Source organism: Apteryx rowi, unplaced genomic scaffold (assembly GCF_003343035.1).
Source record: "Apteryx rowi isolate R43461 unplaced genomic scaffold, aptRow1 scaffold_40, whole genome shotgun sequence".
NCBI classification, from domain to species: domain Eukaryota; kingdom Metazoa; phylum Chordata; class Aves; order Apterygiformes; family Apterygidae; genus Apteryx; species Apteryx rowi.
Genome location: NW_020450530.1, coordinates 2,017,062 through 2,035,066, shown reverse-complemented (window position 1 = coordinate 2,035,066; position 18,005 = coordinate 2,017,062). Strand labels below are relative to the sequence as shown.

Sequence of the window (18,005 nt, the reverse complement as noted above, 5' to 3'; positions counted from 1 at the left end):
TCTGGCAGCTTCCCGAAAGCAGAGTGCAGGCCAGTTAAAATAGCTTTTCCCCGCCATGCACCATCCTCACTGTAACAAATCTTCATATTTTTCCAATGGTCCTATTCACCTAAGCAATAATTCCTACTTACTCTGATCTGAGGATCCCCAGTGTCTTGATGAATGAATACCCCACAAATGGCAAATCTTCACCCGAGAAGCCTGCTGGGTTCAACTGGCGCGTAGAGGATAAAACCCGCGAATTCTTCTCTGGTTCATCAAAATTTGAGGTGTCATCATCAGACTTGAGAGTAGGAACGAAGGGGGGAGGAGCTGGTTAAAAAAAAAGCAAGGAGAAAAGACAAAATTCAGCTACCGTTCACTCTGCAACAGTCCCACTCATTCAGTGCTTGCAATGGCACTGCAGCTCCTGCTTTTAATCTTGCTAACACAAGCAGACCAAGCTGCTGCTCTCAAATCGTATTACAGCAACAAGAGATTAACCCTTAAGCTACCAACATGGCTACCACTCTGCAGGCAGAATGTCTCCCACACTGATTAAACTGGGTTTTAGGCTGGGGTGTTTGGGATTGGTGATTTTTTTTATAAGCACAGATACATTGAATCAAATCAAAGCACCAGGCTAAGAAAATTATTACTGTACTACACCTAAAGGTAATTCAGTTGTGAATCATCTAGAAAAAGAAAGATGTCTCCAACCTATCCAGTTAGTGAAGTAAGACACCACAGGAGAATGTAGCCTGATGCTTTACTAGTTAGCTAAGAGATAATATCTACCTTTTCATACCACCTAGAATGTCCTCAGTATGGGCTCCTAATCAACAACAGACTGGTCTTTCTCCTGGAAGATTTTAATAAACTATAGATACTGAATGCTAACTGGTCTTTAGGAGGGGAAGAAAGATCAGTAAGATTTTATTTCTCCAAAAGAGCTTGCTGAAGATCTGGAACTCTTGTTGGGACACCACTGCAGTCTGGCTCTGATACAATCAGCTCTGAAGAGAGGTATAAACAGCAGGAATTATAATGTATTTCTTACTGTAATTTCTAAATTGGTACATCTTAACTTGTTAAGCAGTTGTTTAGTTTCAGCTAATTTTCGAACCTTAGCTTCAATTTAATTAACCAACAAAAGGACAAGATCTTCTCAATGATGTGCAGTACCCCAGTTACCTGCTGGCTTGGCTACGTGTGTAAAAGGAATGAATGCAAAAGCCTGCTGTGCAATTCCTACTTTGTTAAATCACGTTTTCGCTCTCAGATTTTTTTTTTTTTTTTAATATTTCATCACTCAGGTCCTCACTCATTGCAAACCTACTAATCTCTTTGATTTGGAGACAGCTCTTCAGCCAGCAACTAGAATCCAGCCCATTGTTACAGGCTGATGGAAGCGTAGTGTGCTAAAACCGTTACCATGGATCCAGTATAGATCTCCTGTAGCTGAAGGACTGATGAGAACTGAAGAACGGGGAACAGCGATTACAACCCCTGCAGTGCAGGCTCCCTGCTCCTCACTCTCTGCATGCTCGAGTTTAACCCTACCTGCCTGCAGTCGTGACAGATGCTGATGCTTATCTGACTGACACAGGCAGAATGAGTCAGGGCTGGAGCTTGCTAGCTCCCTCTAGGTTGCCAAAGCCTTTCACAGCCTGCTTTTTAACTCTTAATTCTCTAAACAAATGCATGTTTAAACTACCCACCAGACCAGCATTAATAGGCAAAAAAAAAATCCGTCTGTATAAACTGCCAAATCAAAACTGCACATGCATGCTTCGTTAGCAGCTCCCCAAGGAGCCATTCTGACGCTGCTCCCAAGCAGAGAAAAGAGGAGAAATTCCATAAAGCAGAGAAGATGCTGCTCACATAGAGTAATTCCAAGTACATTAAAATGAGATAAATGGGGGAAAAAATACAAATTAAAAAGGTTCTGTATTAAGCAGCTTTGCTTACTGGCTCCAGAGCATTTAAATTTTTGGCAATATCATGCATTGGTTAAGTTCTGATATTTTACTGGTTATAATGTATATTTAGAACCAATGTAATACTGACATTTATATACATATTATTTTGGAATACAGTTTATTTACAGGAACTGTATTTTAAAACAAATTCACTTAATATTATTGTAATGTCCAGCTACTCTTTCATATGCTCTTAATGATTAAGAACATACAATCAACAGAATACAGTTCATAGGTATAGCATCTTTAATGCAAATGTAGCCCCAAAGTCACAGTTAACTTATAGCAGAGCAGGATAAATAAATGAATTAATATTTTTTAGTTTAGCACCTCTGCTGACAGAACTTTGAGCTTCTTATAGGAAGGAGTTTTTGTGGGTTTTTTAATATTGTCTTTGAAGACACACAGAGTTGATGAGGCAAAATAATAGAGAAAGCAGCGAACTACTCACTTCATATGGGGAAGCCTAGAATCTTTCTTAAAGAGGTAGCAAAAACAACATACCTCTCTTTTTATAATGGTATGACAACCCTGTTATGTACTCCTCAGAGCTGGATAGGTAACTTCGACTTAGAAAGAGAGAGCTAGAGTCTTACTTTTCAGCAGCAAGCAGCTAAGAAGCTCTGACGAGCACTGAGGAGAGTCATCTCAAGCCACTACAATTAAAAAGAAAGTCTTTCCTCTTACCAAGAAGAAGAATTCATAGTCAAACTACATGCATAAAAGAAAATAGAATTTAAATATGTCTAAGATCAGCACGCACATAAAAAGATCAAAGGCACTCAATGACAGAACAACGGATGCAGAAAAGGGACAACTGAAAGCGAGACGGACCAAAATTTTGGGGCTGCAGGGAGACTAGTTTAAAGAACAGCCTTTTACACTGCTATTTTATTTAATAAAAATACATTAAAAAGACAAATAGTGAACACTAGACTGAAAAATAAAGAAAAAAGCATTTCTTTTCTTGCATTCACTAAAGGTCCATAACTAACTTAACAGTCCACAAACTCTGCAGCTTTATAGTATAACATTGTTACAGTATTATTAACATGAAGTATTAGCAACTAAAAGGAAAACTCATAACAGTCCTCCAGCAACAGCATCTCTAACTGTTAAATGGTTCTGAACTGTCAACAGTGACTGAAAATGAGAATCTGAACTTCTGAGGTTTCCAGACACTGGTGAAAAACTCACTCAGGAATAAAAGGGAATATCCTTAGAAATGAAGAATAGGCTAGATCCATTCTGTCTGATTTTGTTAATTATTTGGTAGCATCTTCAGTTTCCTTTACTCTTAAGGGGTCCTTTTTGCCTGATGTCCAAAAATGCTGAATAAATGGAAGATTCCTGTAAAAAAAAAGCTAACAAAGACGACCAATTTGGTTCCCAACTGTGGGTCCCATGGTGAAATTATCTCTAGTGGAATTATTATTTCTTGCTTAAAATCAGGAGTGTCATATAGTATTTTTGGAACAAGATGGAGATTAGTGACTACAAATACACAGATGTGTTTATGTATCAGAATACTCTCAGTTGCTTCTTTAAAAGGAGGAATCCTTTAACAGAGGTCAAGATAAGCCTCTGAGAATCACATGTTAAAACCATGCCATCACATCTGACAAGGTCAAAAATTTGGTCAAGGCGCTTGCACTTTTTCTAGGCTCACCCAAAAGGGAGGCAAAACTATTACTGAAAAAGACAGGAAACCTGATGCTTTTAGTCTGCTAAACTGGGTTGGTATAAGGACCTCTTTCTGCCTCCGACATGTTACAAACGAATGTACATGTTCTGTTTACCATTTAAAGTATCTTGCAGAGAACTGCATGTTTTAAAAAAGCCAATTGCTTGCCTAGATACCTCCCCACTTGTGGAAGGATGTAACCCTCATCCATCTGTTCCATAGAATGACTTTCAGAGGAAAAGGGGGTGTTGTAGGTTGCTAAGTTAAAAAAAAAAAAAGCAGTACTTTATCTAGTTTATCATTAAGATTGGATAGAATGGCTCTTATGAAAAGAAGCTTTTTTTTTTTTTTTTTTTAACTGTGGACTAGTGTATGTATTTATGACTAGTTCAAGGAATATTGCCTTAATAACATCTTTCCATTCTTTCAAATTATTTTCATGTAAGTTGAGAAAACAGACACTGCATTTCCCCTGGGACAGTGAATGACTTAACTGAGATACAGAATTTAGAGGAGATACAGAATGTTTCTAAAGAACAAAAATGTGTCTTTTCTTGATCTACAAGGTGATCTATATATACTTTCTGGAGAGAAGAATCTGCACAGCCTTTTTAAGTAGGTTAGGCATTACTCTTCCTCATGCTTTAAGAGACCTATTTCAGCAAAGCGTTATGGAAGAAAAAGAGAAAATAGCAGCTCTGAGTGATACATTTAAGAATGCTTAATCTAAGACCACCTGAACAAAGGTATTGCACTAGTTCTAACCAATTTGTATAACAGCATCTTAATATCTTTTCTGTTCTCTCAAGACAGTGATCCAAAAAACATACCTTTCTGTTAATAAAAGTGATCTTCCAAATCTACATTAGCTTAATTAGTGATCTCCACTAAAAATAGAAAGTCAATACATTTTTCTGAAGATAAACATCTAAATGAAATATCACAGTACTTAACAGTTAACATACTGAATGCCAGCTTTGGAGTCTAAGATAAGGAAAAGAGTCTGGGAATTATAAACATAGAGATTTGGGTTCCTGCTTGTTTAACAACAGAAGACAGCCTGGAATTAGTCTTCAACTCTTTTCCAGGTTCTTCCTTTTGCAGGAGACATTCATTCTTTTCTTCCCATATATTCAGATTCCTCATACAAAACTGAATATGCCATGCCATTTTCAAGACCTTCTAGACTGCAGTTACAAAACAATTCTGAAAATGAAAGACTCTTTATGCTACCCATAAATATCTCACTAGATTAAGACACAAGTCTTCTGAGCATCTCTCAGCTAGCTTTCATTAGACAGATTTTTGGTTCCAAATTAAACAGCTGATATAAGTTATGGGTTTCAAACAACCAAATCCCCAAACTGTACAGAATGCAACCTTGTTGCCAGTAAGTCAGGTATGTTATTCCCCATTCTCTACCTCTAATTTTAGATTCTTTTCAAGGACTCAAATAGTTTTGTTCTGAACTTTCCGATCCAAATCCTGATTGTTTAACTGAAACACAGCTACCGATATAATGTTTATTCTAGGTAAACAAATTCCAAAATATTTTCAGAAAATTCTGTCAAGTACATCAACACAACCTTTTAGAAAAATTTTTATAAGCATTAGAAGGCATTAAATAGCAGAAGCCAACAAATACAGAGAGCAAAATCTGTAAGTGTTGTTTCAATACAATACTCCCAGGAAGGGGAAAATTATCTATTGAGCAAGATTCAGTTAAACCTCACCTTGAGATTTAATAAGAGCTAGATTCTGTTTCTGTAACTTAAGAACTGCTTCTACAGACACATGCTACTTGAACCCAAGAAGTTGGGAGGTTTTTTTAGAGGCAACTATCTTTTGGGAAGGGCTTTACATGCAAAGTCAAGTGTTTCATAGGTTACCATAACTACAAAATATAACACTGAAAAACCCTTTAATGACACTTTCTTAACCAAAAGCAGTGCATTAAGAATGGTTATCCTGGAACTCCCAACACGATAGTTTAAATACCCACAAGGCAGGGATACCAGTTTTCCCCACCACCACAACTTTTCTCAGTCTGAAAGAGAAATAACTTTCTTACTTTACAGTCTAGAGAAAAGCCTGTATGTGCAGACAGAATTTATTTAACAAAGGCCTGTCAGAGATAAATTCATGCTCCATAGCCCCAAAATTGACCATAATAACTTGTGGGACTGAGAATCCTTGGTCTAAATCCAAATCCTGTGACCTCTTCCAACACTCACTAGCTTCCGAGTTTTCTTAGGTTTCCATTGCTCCAGTTAGACACCACTATCATAGCAGGTCAAGATAAGAAAGAAACCTTTAGCTTTTAGATAGTCTGGGCCAAACCTGTCAAGAGTTTTGAACAGAAAGACAGAGATGCTGCCCTGAATAGACCAGTAAATGGAGAAGCACTGCAGAGAGCAAAGCAATAGGTAATGCATTCAATCTGCTACTAAAAGCAAGAGGACTGCTGTGTTTTGTGCTAGTTACAGTGGGGGTTTATGATGTATGAGAAATAACGACCAAGTCAAGGGTCAAAACTGCATGATCTTCACCATAGGCAGGCCTGGATATTACAGAGAATGATGCAATCCACTGGCTAGCTGTAGATAAAAATGGGGGTTTTTTTTAAATCCCAAATGACTGTGTCAACATTTAAAAGGACATCAGGACTGCCTACCAGCTTGTCAGTCAGAATCACTGTTGTCACATGAAATGGCAAAACACTCCCAATTAACTTGTGCCGTTGTGAGAATGCTGGGCAGACAATTGCCAAGGAAACACCAGAGCATATGCTCACTTGCCATTTTTTTCTGCATCTGAGATAATATGATACAAAAGCAATACAAAAATTTCAGAAATGGAAACTGGTGGCTTAGACAGGGTTCAGGGGAAAGAAGGCAAAGTGAGATGAAGTCTGAAGTATATGCTGAAATTGTGACAAAGACTTCTCACTCAAGGCTCAGTGGTTCTCAAAGGGTAGAAACAATGGCATTTGATAAAACAGAAGCTCCACAAGTTCAAAGATAATGAATCAAGAAGAAAGTGAGTAAGCATTCAGTGGAGTTGACAGTGGAAGTGCTGAGATAGTCATCAAAAGTAGAAGCTTAGAAATTTATCATGGAAATTGGATTGCAATCATTGTTCTTCTTAATACAGAGCAGCATATTTGATAAAGAATATAAGGCAGACATGTTCCTTGTCTACATAATCTTACAGTCCAAATAATTTTAAATAGTATTCAATACAAGTCAGACACTTATAGATCATTGATGATCTGTGAAATATTTGCTTTTGGCATGGTCCTGGTGTCTCAGTACTTCCAACTACTAAATTTCATTACTTGCCTAGCGTTAAACAATTATCTGCATAGAAAAGTATGTGCTACACTGGTTTTATTCCATTCCTAGTGGAAGAAGAAGATTTTTGACAAAAAAATAATAACCACAATAAGTTTGAGGAAAAATTCCAAAGCCCCTATGACCTCTGATGTTTTATCACTTAGAGGAGCTAAAAGAGAAATCTTAAACAAGTCTGATCACAACAGATGAAAGAAGAGAAGAAGCTGAAGACATAACAAAAAATTAATCACAAGTCAAAGCCAAAATTAAGTAGGCTGAGAAGAACACACTGGTGCATTTCAATCTGAGGAAAGACACGGAAAGGATCACTAGGATCTTCTAGTCTAGTGCCTGCAGTAATATGGCAATCACACCATAATTTCATACAGAAATTTATCAATCTTCATCTTACTCTTAACTTACCATTTTCACCTAAGAGATGTTAATATATCTTATCCAAAAAGCAAAACAAATTGTTCCTTGATACACACCTGCTCCAGAACACAGTCATGTTTTGTTATTAACAATGATTCAGATCAAACACACCTAAATACTCAGATTATATAAATTTTCATGTTATCAGGAAACCAGGAATTGTTTATAAATGCAGTATTAGTCTACTTACAGTTACGGATGTTTTTCCAGTCGATTTTAGAAAAAAATGGATGGCAGCAGAGTCCTTCGTAACCCAGCCTTTCCTTCTGCCCACAAAGCAGGCTCTGGATCAGATCAAGAAATTCACTACTAACTTTCACATCCTCTGGGAACTTCAAAAATCTCTGCATTAGAAAGAAAAGTATTTCTGCTCAGTAAGAAAGCAATCCCAGAACAGTAAGGTTCTTTATCTTCATTATTTAAGATATGTGAGGCACAAAGTGTAAATATTTATAGTACACAAATGAGAGAAATGAGAGTGCTGTGGATTTTTTCCTAATAGATCTTTATACTCATTTACTGCAGTAAAGACAAGAACACAGAACAACCATACCAAATCAGACAAATGGTAGACCCAGCCCAGCCTCCTATGGCAAATGATGGTCAACAGCATACACAAACAGAAGTGCAGAAAATCCTGCCAAACCTCTGGGGTTTGCGGCCTAGGAATCTTCTGAACCAGGAGTGATGTCTCTGTATTTACTAGCCTTCAATGAATTTTTCTTCTATGAATTTGTCCAGTCACTGCTGGAACCCATGTAAACATTCAGTAGCTGCAAAACCCTGTGGCAAAGGGCTCCCCAGCATAACCGTGTGCTGTGGGAAGTATCCTTTTTCATTTGTTCTATAGTTACTACAGGCTACTTTCATTTGATGCCCCTAAGCCTGGTATAACGGACAATCATTCTTTATTCCCCTCCTCCCAGCTGGACATGACTTTTTTTTTTCCTACTAACTCCTATCATTCTACTTGCATTTTGGAATGTTACTGAGAAGTAAGCTAACATTTTCATAGATTATAACATCAAGATCCTGTTCTGGAGCCCACCACTGGGTAAAGTTGGGATGCCTTTCCCTTCATATGTATTGCTCTGCATTTATTTACAATAAATTTCATATGACATTTTAATCATGCAGACACTCAATACTCTCCTTTTGCAGCTCTTCATAGCTGGCCCTTGTCTTACTGTCCAGAAAAACTTAGTATCATTAGGAAAATTTATCAATCTACAATTCATCCTTTCCATCCCTTTTCTAGATTATTTTGGAGACACTGCAAATATAATCACTTAAGATGCATAGATAAATCTTTCTTAACTCATGCATTGCAGATGGTTATTTTTAGACAGCTGTTACAAAAATAAATTGAGATCTCTACAATATGGAGGCACATATAAAGAAAATACTAAATGCATCATAAAGCATATGTATTCTAAATATTTTATAAACATGACAAAGTAAGAGATATCCATAAACTTCTTTTTTTCAACTGTAAGAACACGTAGCCTTTAGTTACAGCCTTTTTACCCAAGAACATGGAAGGAGTTCTCTCTACCTGGAAGTTCATGATGTTATTGAAAGTTTTTGCTGAAGTCCCTTCTGTGAATGGAGATCTTCCATAAATCATTTCATATGCAATGACTCCTAAGGACCACCAGTCACATTCTGGACCATAAGAAGCTTTGCCATCCCCATTCAACCCTGTCAGCATCTCTGGTGCCATGTAGTCTGGTGTGCCAACAGGTAGCTTGGCATTTACCTAGAAATAAAGATGTACCAAGTGGAGCTAGAGCTCTTTTTGTTCTCTGTGACCTTGTTTATGAAACAAGTTTTTTATCTTGTTTTTAAATGAGAGAGATGGAATTTTTAACCCTACAAGTACATTTTAAGTAAGGGATTTCATGATTTCATAAATTATCAAATTGTGCCCAACTCTGTTAAGCTATTTGGTACACAAAAGGAGTTAACAAATTATGAAAGCTAACTGTCACTAGAAACTACACACAGTTGAAGTAAAGGGGATAAAAGAGCAGCATTCTAAAAAGCATTACTGAACACTGTTGCTTTCAGCAGTATGCATAGCCATAACAGCAATACTGTTTCAACTCATATTAACAAGGAGTTCACAGTCGAAGTTTCAAAAACCAGTCAGGTAGAGGCATAAATGTTTCCTGCCCTCATTCCATTCTGTGCCATCCCTACCTTTTTACTTTGTGTTCACGATCAGCAAAATACTAGTATTCAAATTGCTGGAGTGCTTAGGGAAGGTAATTCAGGAACCCAAATTGCAGTAATTTTAACACTGCGAGTGGCATAAAAGAGTGAAACAAAACAGCAGGGAGACTAACACAGAAACCAGAAGACTGAAAAGGTAGATCACATGAAAAGAAAACAAATTGAAAAGAAAAATGCAATACAGAGGAGCATTAAAAAGGGAAGACTGGGGAAAACAAAATACAAAGGTCACAATACTAACAAAACTCTATAAAAAGTCAAAATCAAAAACAAGTGAAGGCTCCAGTGTATAACTTTGTATTCTGTTTTAGATCTCTTTTAATTTCAAAGTCCCACTTTAAACTGTATGCAGTCTCCTAAGTTTAAAAGCAACTTATAAAAAAACCTTTGCCCTATTTACAGCTTTGAATATATTGCTTTTTGGCAAGTAACACTAAATCCCAGAACACTGGAATGTGACTTATTATAATCAAGAGCTCCCCAGGTCTTCAAAACTATGCCACCTTAGTTACACCAAACACAATTTTCAACCCAATTATGAACAATTCATAGGTACATGTTCTTCTTTAAAAACACAGTATTTCAACTACTCAAAGACTGTGCTGCAAGCTAAGGTGGCTGCAGAATTAGTAGCACAAACTCAAATACTTAAAGAAAAAAGTTGGATATTAGTGCGAAATACAGAAAGATGAACAGCTGTGAGAATCTAAAAATAAGATTTTGCATGGCAATACAGCATCATGAGAAAGATTTGCTGCTATCTTACTCATATATTACAATGTGAATAAGCAAATATATACCTACTGAGAGCTGCAAAACATACTCAAGTTCATGTCTGAAAAGTCATTTATAAATGGAAAGTATTATTATTAACAGATTTCATATTGGACAAGAAAGGCAAAAGAAAAAGGTGCCATCAAGAAACAGACAAACTTAGTTTTCTCTTTTTTGACTGGACTGTCCAAACAAGCCATAGACAAAGTTGAATTCATGTTATTACCGTTTTGTTTACTGTCATTTTGGCCGCTGACCCAAAGTCTACCAGTTTAATGTGTCCTATTCGGTCAATGAGAACATTCTCTGGTTTGATATCTCTGTAAGAAAGCAGAAAGCAATCAATACCTTTCTATACTGTTCTCTGCTGTCATGTCTAGATAAGAATAGCTCTCTTTCCAGCTACACTCAACTCGGTGCTCAACTGCATAAAACCCTAGCAATGGATTACTGTGGGAGTCTTATTTCCAACTGTTGTTCTGCTTGCAAGCTGACAGGAAAGTGGTGGAGTTTAAGTCACTTCAAGGAAAGTTAGCAGTTGTTTACAGAAAATGGAAAGAAGAGGTGGTTTTGCATTGAGCTATCACGATACCTTGACTACGTTGTAATTGAGTTATGGCAAGGTATTATGTAGCTTTATAAATTTCCTCCCAACTTATTCTGTGCTTCTTTCAGATGCAGGCAGCCACCTTGCATTAAAAAGCCACAGCATATGTTCTAAGTGCAGCAACTACCAATGCTTGGGACATACAGCACTTCATGACAACTCCAAAGTCTTAGAATGGAATAAATTTATTAAATGCTTAAATGCCAATACGATTTGAAAAAAGTACTGATTAAATATTATGTACAATACAAAGCAATCTTTACCTACCGGTGTACATAGCCCATCTGATGGACACTATGAATGGCTAAAACCAGCTCCGCAAGATAGAACTGTACCATACTCTCATCCAGTTGGTCCTCATATCGGTTTAAGAGTGACAATAAGTCCCCTCCAGGCTGATACTCCATAACCTACACAAAATTTTAGAGGAACAGATGTAGTTCATATATACAAAAGACATTCCACTCAACTCCTACATATTACACTGGACAGACATCAAGCAGTGCCATGTAATGCAGGAAAATTTACAGAAGATGAACACTTTTCAGCCATCAAATTGTTCTTAAACATAACAATGGTAAAGTCTTCAATAGAGAAGAAAAGAAACAGAGATCGGCATTACCAAGTAGAGATTTTTCTTGTCTTGAAATGCATATTGTAACTGTGGAATCCAAGGACTGGTATTCTGAGATAATATACTGCGTTCTTCCTCAAAAAATGATACCTACAGAAAAAGGAAATGTTCAGTTATATCTTGATTAAAATGGGTTCAAATACATTAGAATTCCCTAGCTTCAGAAAGATGCAAGTCTGCACCAAAGGCACACATCGCATAAAAATTACTAACAAATCATCAAATGCCATTCCCTTGTGAGGTATCTTTAAAAAAGTCATTTTACTCCTCTGTGTTTCCAACTCCCTTCCCGCCTTCTGTTGTCTAGTTTGTTTTCAGTTGGGCAGTCCCTGCAGCAAAGACCAGCTCTCCTTTCACACTGGTGAAGTATCTACCAGTCTGGAGTGCAGTCTGGGTTGACCCCATCTGGACTGGCCCTAATAAAATAAAACTACTTCCAAAAAAAGCAGACAAAAAGCAGAGTAGATGCTAGCACAATTATGGGGTAGCATCTTACAGCCAATTCTGTAATAAATTCAATGTAAAGTTGAATTTATTAAAATACAAGGTTTTCTTGAAATCATCCTCTAGCAATTATTTAATAATTGAGGGTTGCAGCCAGGCAACAAAAAATTTTATTACACAGTTCATTTAGATCAATGTTCCCTACTTTCACTGACCCAGAGTCAACAGGACTGAACAAGTGTCATATTGAGGATAACGACATAGTTTGCTCTTCTTGTCAACCTGTGCCCCAGCAAGAGTAATTTTAGTTTATCTTCATTTCTGATAGCCACAAATGCTAGAGAATCTCAGGAGCAGTCATGTATTGCTGTGTAAATTAGATATTGCTGTGTAAATTCCCGAGGTCCTTCATGGAGTATCTTTGTCCTACTTCTCATCTCTCCGCAGTGAAAGATTAACTTCTACTTCTCACCAAACTATGATAACCACCTCCATTACCCTCTTTAAGTTTTCAGATAACACCTTTCTCAAGCTAGCGAGGAGCTCTCCATCAAAATCCAGTCACTACATTGTTTGCCTTCACACCCACTCTTGACATTCTACCTTGCTCTTTAAAATACAAAAAACTTAATGGATTGTGTGAATATTCAAGCCATCATTTATTAGACTGATCAATACTGTGCCAATATTTTCTTCACCTATTTGTATCCATCTACTGCTTCTTGTCTTACAATTAGATAGTAAGCTCTTTGAGGCAGGGATTTTTTTGTTGTTTTTTGTATTTTTTTGTATGGCACCTCACCCAATAGATTCATGGTTTATGACAATGGCTCTTAAACACAGTAAAGCTACACACAAATACTAATATATTGCTTTACTGAAACGTAGGATGATCTTTCCCAGATTACATTTTTAATCTGGGTCTAACACTAGTAACAAAAACAAAATGCTCAATAAGTCGTAGTTTATGGTTCTACTGTCATAACAGAAAAATATACATACATGCTCCTGCACCAACAAGGACTCTTTGCTCATCACCTTCATAGCATACACATCACCAGTAAGCTTCTCTCTTACTACTTTTACATCCGCAAAGTGACCACAGCCAATGACACTCTTTACTTCAAAATCCTTCACACTGGGTTGCAGCTCCCTTAATTCAGCTATAGTCTCTGCATCTATAAAAGTAACACACTTATTTTACATTAGCCAACTGGCATTTTGTGGTGAACACAAGATCAGCAATGGGGAATTAAAAAGACAATCTTTCTCAAGAAATATAAAATCATTTGAGAATGTGCTTCCTAAAAAAACAGCATGTATAAATACTAAAAAAGGCAGCATTAATGTATAGTTAAAATTGAAATATGGTACATACAAAAGAATCAGGAAATGTTAAGACAGTTCCCATAGCAACCATAATTCTCTCCCATTCATATCATCATGGGCTGATAGTCTCTCTTGTTTCTAATTTATTTTCAACCATCCTTGCCAATACAAAGCATATTCTCCAAATAGAGGGCTTTACCCAGTCCAGTTCTCCAAGTTCAAGTGGCAGGGTTTTCTCCTCTGCCTGTGGGAGGCACTAGTCTATTGTCTAACAAAAAGCCATAGACATTTGTTTCAGATATTCAGTCTAAATATGCATTGTGATCATCAGTTGCTCTCTGCAGAGTGTTCTAAAAATTCTTCAGATCCCTGCAAAAAATTAATCTAATTTAATAATACCTAGCAATGGTTGAATGGAACTACTGTAGAGGGCATGATAAGTTACATTAAACCAAATGGCATCCTATTATATCTTAACAGAAAAGTTCATTGCCCTATGCTTTCTTCTGTTTTTTTTTTTTAAAGAATCTGAGCACATTATCAGTAAAACGTTTATTCTGACAGGAATGATTTCTGAAGCACAAAATTGTTACCTACAAGTTATACATGCAAAATAGGGATAACACATGGAATCCCAAATATTACTTCAAGCTAATAGAGCCAAGTATTAACAAGTTTCTGTCTAGATGGTTTTTTTCATACCTTTAAGTCACATCCTGCTCTCAATATTTGATACCCTTCTATTTTATGTACTTGGAACTTTGCTCGATGCAGTACTCTGAGAAACTTAATGAAAGTGCCTCCTCAACAATAAATATAGTACAGTCTAAGAAGGATGCACATTAGAGCCACAGCACTTCAAAAGCCACTGCAGTCAACCTGTTTGCACCTACACAAAGCCTTAGGAATATTGTCAAGGTTCCCTGAGCAATATACAATCTGTCCACAAAAAGTCACATCCCCAAAGTCCTAGATTAAAATTGTTAACAAATTAAAGCAACTAAAGCATTACTTAAACATCTAGATTCTTAACCATTATCTTTTAAAATTACATCTAGAAATTAGTCTAAAAAAACTTACACTTCTTGACAAAGTTGCCAACATGCTTAATCTTCATTAAAGCAGGATTTCTGCATTCTTCAAAAAGAACGAATAAAGAATCAAGGATGCCTTCCCGGGAGAGAGGAGACATCTGCTGTTGAGTCACAAAGAGTGGCTTCCCCTGAAAAAAAAAGGAAGCAACAGCAGATGGAGTCTCAGACAACAATGAAAAGCCTCAAATCAATAACATATGTATAGAGCAGATTATATATTACCATTTAAAAAATCACTACTTTAGAAATTGGACAAATAATGCAGAAGCGTGTGTTAAATACATCAGATCACTACGTATATCTGTAATAGCTGTTACAGGTATGGTACTTCTAGATAAAGCAATCTTCTAAAGATTGCTAAAAGCTCAGATCACAGCATTCTTGAAAATGTCTACATTCTACTAACAATTCTGGTTTGACTGGCTTTTTCTTGATATTGTACCATATGTGGGGGGGTTTTCATGGCAGAAATAGTTTAAGCAGTCTGCATCACTATTAGCTCCAGAAGGAAAAGCTGCTGAACCTTGGATGATCAAATAGCAGCCGGTTTGGTAAATCCATCTCATAACAAACCCTCAATTATATCACCCATGAGAAAACTGTGGACTATAGGACACAGAATGTGATACTCCACTTTTGTCTAAGAAAGGCCACTCAAGCTAAGACATTAACAGCTGCACATAGTAAGACCAGCTACTCCCAGCTGAACTTTGTGGCAAACTGGGTACACACTTTGAGCTTTACCAAGCTGCCCCTTTCTTTTACTCCCTTCTCCAGAAAAGCACACGGGCAAAGTCTGACTGTCCACATGAACACACAAAACTCTCTTTTTACATACTGGATACCTCTCCAGAATAAGCAGAGATCAGCAAATCCAGCGCCAGACGCTCTTTACCTGAAAGAGCAGGCTGAGCCGAGAGAGTCGGCTTGTGATGGGCTCCATGGGGCCTGGCTCTACCGGACTACGGACGCCACATTTGAACTTCAGCATCTTTAGGGGTTATCTTGGAGAAAAGCCTTCCTGGAAAGAGAATCGGGGCTGTCAAGCGGAGGCATTTCAGGGCTGACGTTAAAATAATAAAAAAAAAGGATAATTCAAGCGATGTTTACATTTATTTAGAAACGAAGTTTATTAAAGCTATCAAGTTTGAAGAGGCTCGCGGTGCAGGCGCTAGCCGCGGTGTTTGGGGCGTGACGGAGCCGCTGCCCCGGGCGCCCCTCGCGCCCCTCGCGCCGGGGACCCCGCGCGGCCCCGCTCGCGGCCTCCCGCCGCCCCACAGGCCCCCGCCCGCCGCCCCGTCTTTACCGCCGTCCAGGTTTGAACGCAGCGAGGGGCGGGGCCCTGCACCATCGCTTCCGATGACGGGCGCCAGGCGCCGCCGCCTCAGCCAATCCCGAGCCGCGCCTGGCGGAAACGCGCTCGTCACAGGCCGCGGCCTCCCTCGAGGGGGCGGCGGAGCATCCTTCCCCGCCGCAGCCCCCTGGGGACGTCACTTGTGCGTCACGCGCCCGAAGCGGGCGGGCGGGTGCGCGCGCGCGGCAGGGCGGTTAACGGTTTTAACCGCCGAGCTGGCGGGCTGCCCGTCCTGCCTGCCGCTGAGGGGGCGGGTGGCGGCCGTGGGGGCCCGGTGCCTCGCAGGAGGCTTCCCCCGCTCTGTGCCGGGCCTGGCAGCCGCTCACTTCCTCCGGGGGGGAAGGGAAGGGAAGGGAAATTCGTGAGGAGACGTCCCCGCTCGCCCGGCGGGGGTGCAGAGCGGGAAACGGGGGAGATGAAGGGAAAGGCAGGGCAGGGCCCCCACAGCCTTCAGCAGGGATGAGCCGTGCTGGGTGGAGGCTGTCAGATGTTGCCGTGTGCTTTTGCTCAGATGCTGCCCGTTTTTGTTCCTATAAAGTGCGTGCCATTGCTCCTAAATTTTACCCACACACACACTTTTTTTTTCTTTTGGACAAATCTTGAAAGGCAAAAATGACTCATTCTTAATAGTTCTGGCTGGAGCTGCTTCAACCGTAGGCTAGACGTCATAGTTGGCAGCACCTAACTGCAAGGTAGGACTGCCAGAGGGGAAATAAAATTATGTTTCCAGAAGCTTTAAATTTTCTTTTGCAAAATGCTTATTCAACCTTTATGTCCCAGTTTTTACATGGTCTGCGAGGCCATTTTATTCGCATATAGGGTAATTAGTTTTCAAGTGAAGTACTGGGGAAAATGTTCCAGCTTGGTATCCACTCCAAAATATGCCATCCATCAAAATGCTAAGTGGAATGCAGCATGACCTTGTTTAACAATGGAGCAGTACAGTGATGTCAGTGGAGAACATCAGTATGAAGCGTTGGTATCTGCAAACATCACAGTTAGGCAAAAGGCATGATGCTGTTTCAGAGTACAGTTCATTGTTGCACAGTACCTTGGCAGCATGTAAGTTGGTAACAGAAATGTAGGTGATGGGGTTCCTTAAAAATCATGTTGCAATCTAGTGACATAAAACAAGATGTTCTGCTATCCAGCAATCATTTTAATTATGCTAATACTGGCTTGGCATCAAGCTGGTAAAGTAATGCACTGGGGGATTACATTATGACTTTATACAAATCATTTTACAGATTCGTGCTTCCTCCTACCTCTTCCAGTCCACCCCGGAACACTGACATATTTTCAGTATAGTTTTTGTCTCAACTTACATATCTGGGTTCACTTCAAGTTATTAAACCTGAACGAGTTTTTAAAATCTAATTTATTGTCCACCACCCACATGGTCAATTTGCTTTTTGGATTCCACTCAGGCAGGACACGGTCATTGTCTGTGTCTCATCCACAACTGCAGTGCATAGGAATGATCAGCTCTTAAAAAGGAATGCTATAGAGAGCTGCTTCTTCATAAACTGGTCAATTTTCATGCTAGTACATTTTAGTAAAATACCACATCCTGCCTTAACATTTGGAACCCTCTCATATCTAGGGGTGGAATGTCCTAGATCTTGGCCAGTTCTCAATTGCCTGCCATCCAGGCCTAAGAGGTGAACTTTAGGCTCCTCTGCCTTTCCCTTTCAGCAGCCTACCTTCTCCTGTACAAATGCTGTTAGCCCCATCTCTTGTACCTACCAAAATTACTGTTAAATATTCACAATATTTCTAATGTCACTTGAGAAATGACTGTATCTGTACATCAGTTTATATTTAGGAAGTGGGGGAAGCAGAAGAGCTGGGTTTTTCTTCTGACAGAGAGGTTCTCTTTCCATGGAGATTCTTCTGTGCAGAACAGCGTAGAAGAGCTGATCCACAGATCGGATGAGGAGCTAGATCATTAAAGGTTTCACCTCATCATTAGGCTATTCTTCCCCTCTTCTACAATAAGAATACTACCCCTGAGTCTTCCACCACAATTTGGCACCTAACTTGTTTGACCAGCCCAGTGAATTGCACAGCCATGCTTGACTGACAAGTCTTCATCGGTTGGCTAGTTGGCCTCTCCACT

The 18,005-nt window shown here is 38.9% G+C and overlaps 1 protein-coding gene across 1 annotated transcript in view; it reads right to left on the bottom strand.

The window, feature by feature from the left end:
* CIT (citron rho-interacting serine/threonine kinase) overlaps positions 1–15,849 on the bottom strand; it is a 75,009-nt gene extending 59,160 nt beyond the window's left edge. Inside the window, exons 1-10 of the mRNA XM_026075203.1 lie at positions 15,839–15,849; positions 15,428–15,553; positions 14,519–14,660; positions 13,112–13,287; positions 11,654–11,755; positions 11,299–11,441; positions 10,651–10,744; positions 8,971–9,174; positions 7,606–7,759; positions 132–312 (exon numbers count right to left, since the gene is read on the bottom strand). Coding sequence (XP_025930988.1) covers positions 132–312; positions 7,606–7,759; positions 8,971–9,174; positions 10,651–10,744; positions 11,299–11,441; positions 11,654–11,755; positions 13,112–13,287; positions 14,519–14,660; positions 15,428–15,523 — 1,292 coding nt within the window. The 5' untranslated portion in view covers positions 15,524–15,553; positions 15,839–15,849. The remainder of the gene's footprint in view (positions 1–131; positions 313–7,605; positions 7,760–8,970; positions 9,175–10,650; positions 10,745–11,298; positions 11,442–11,653; positions 11,756–13,111; positions 13,288–14,518; positions 14,661–15,427; positions 15,554–15,838) is intronic.
* Between the last annotated feature and the right edge of the window lie 2,156 nt (positions 15,850–18,005).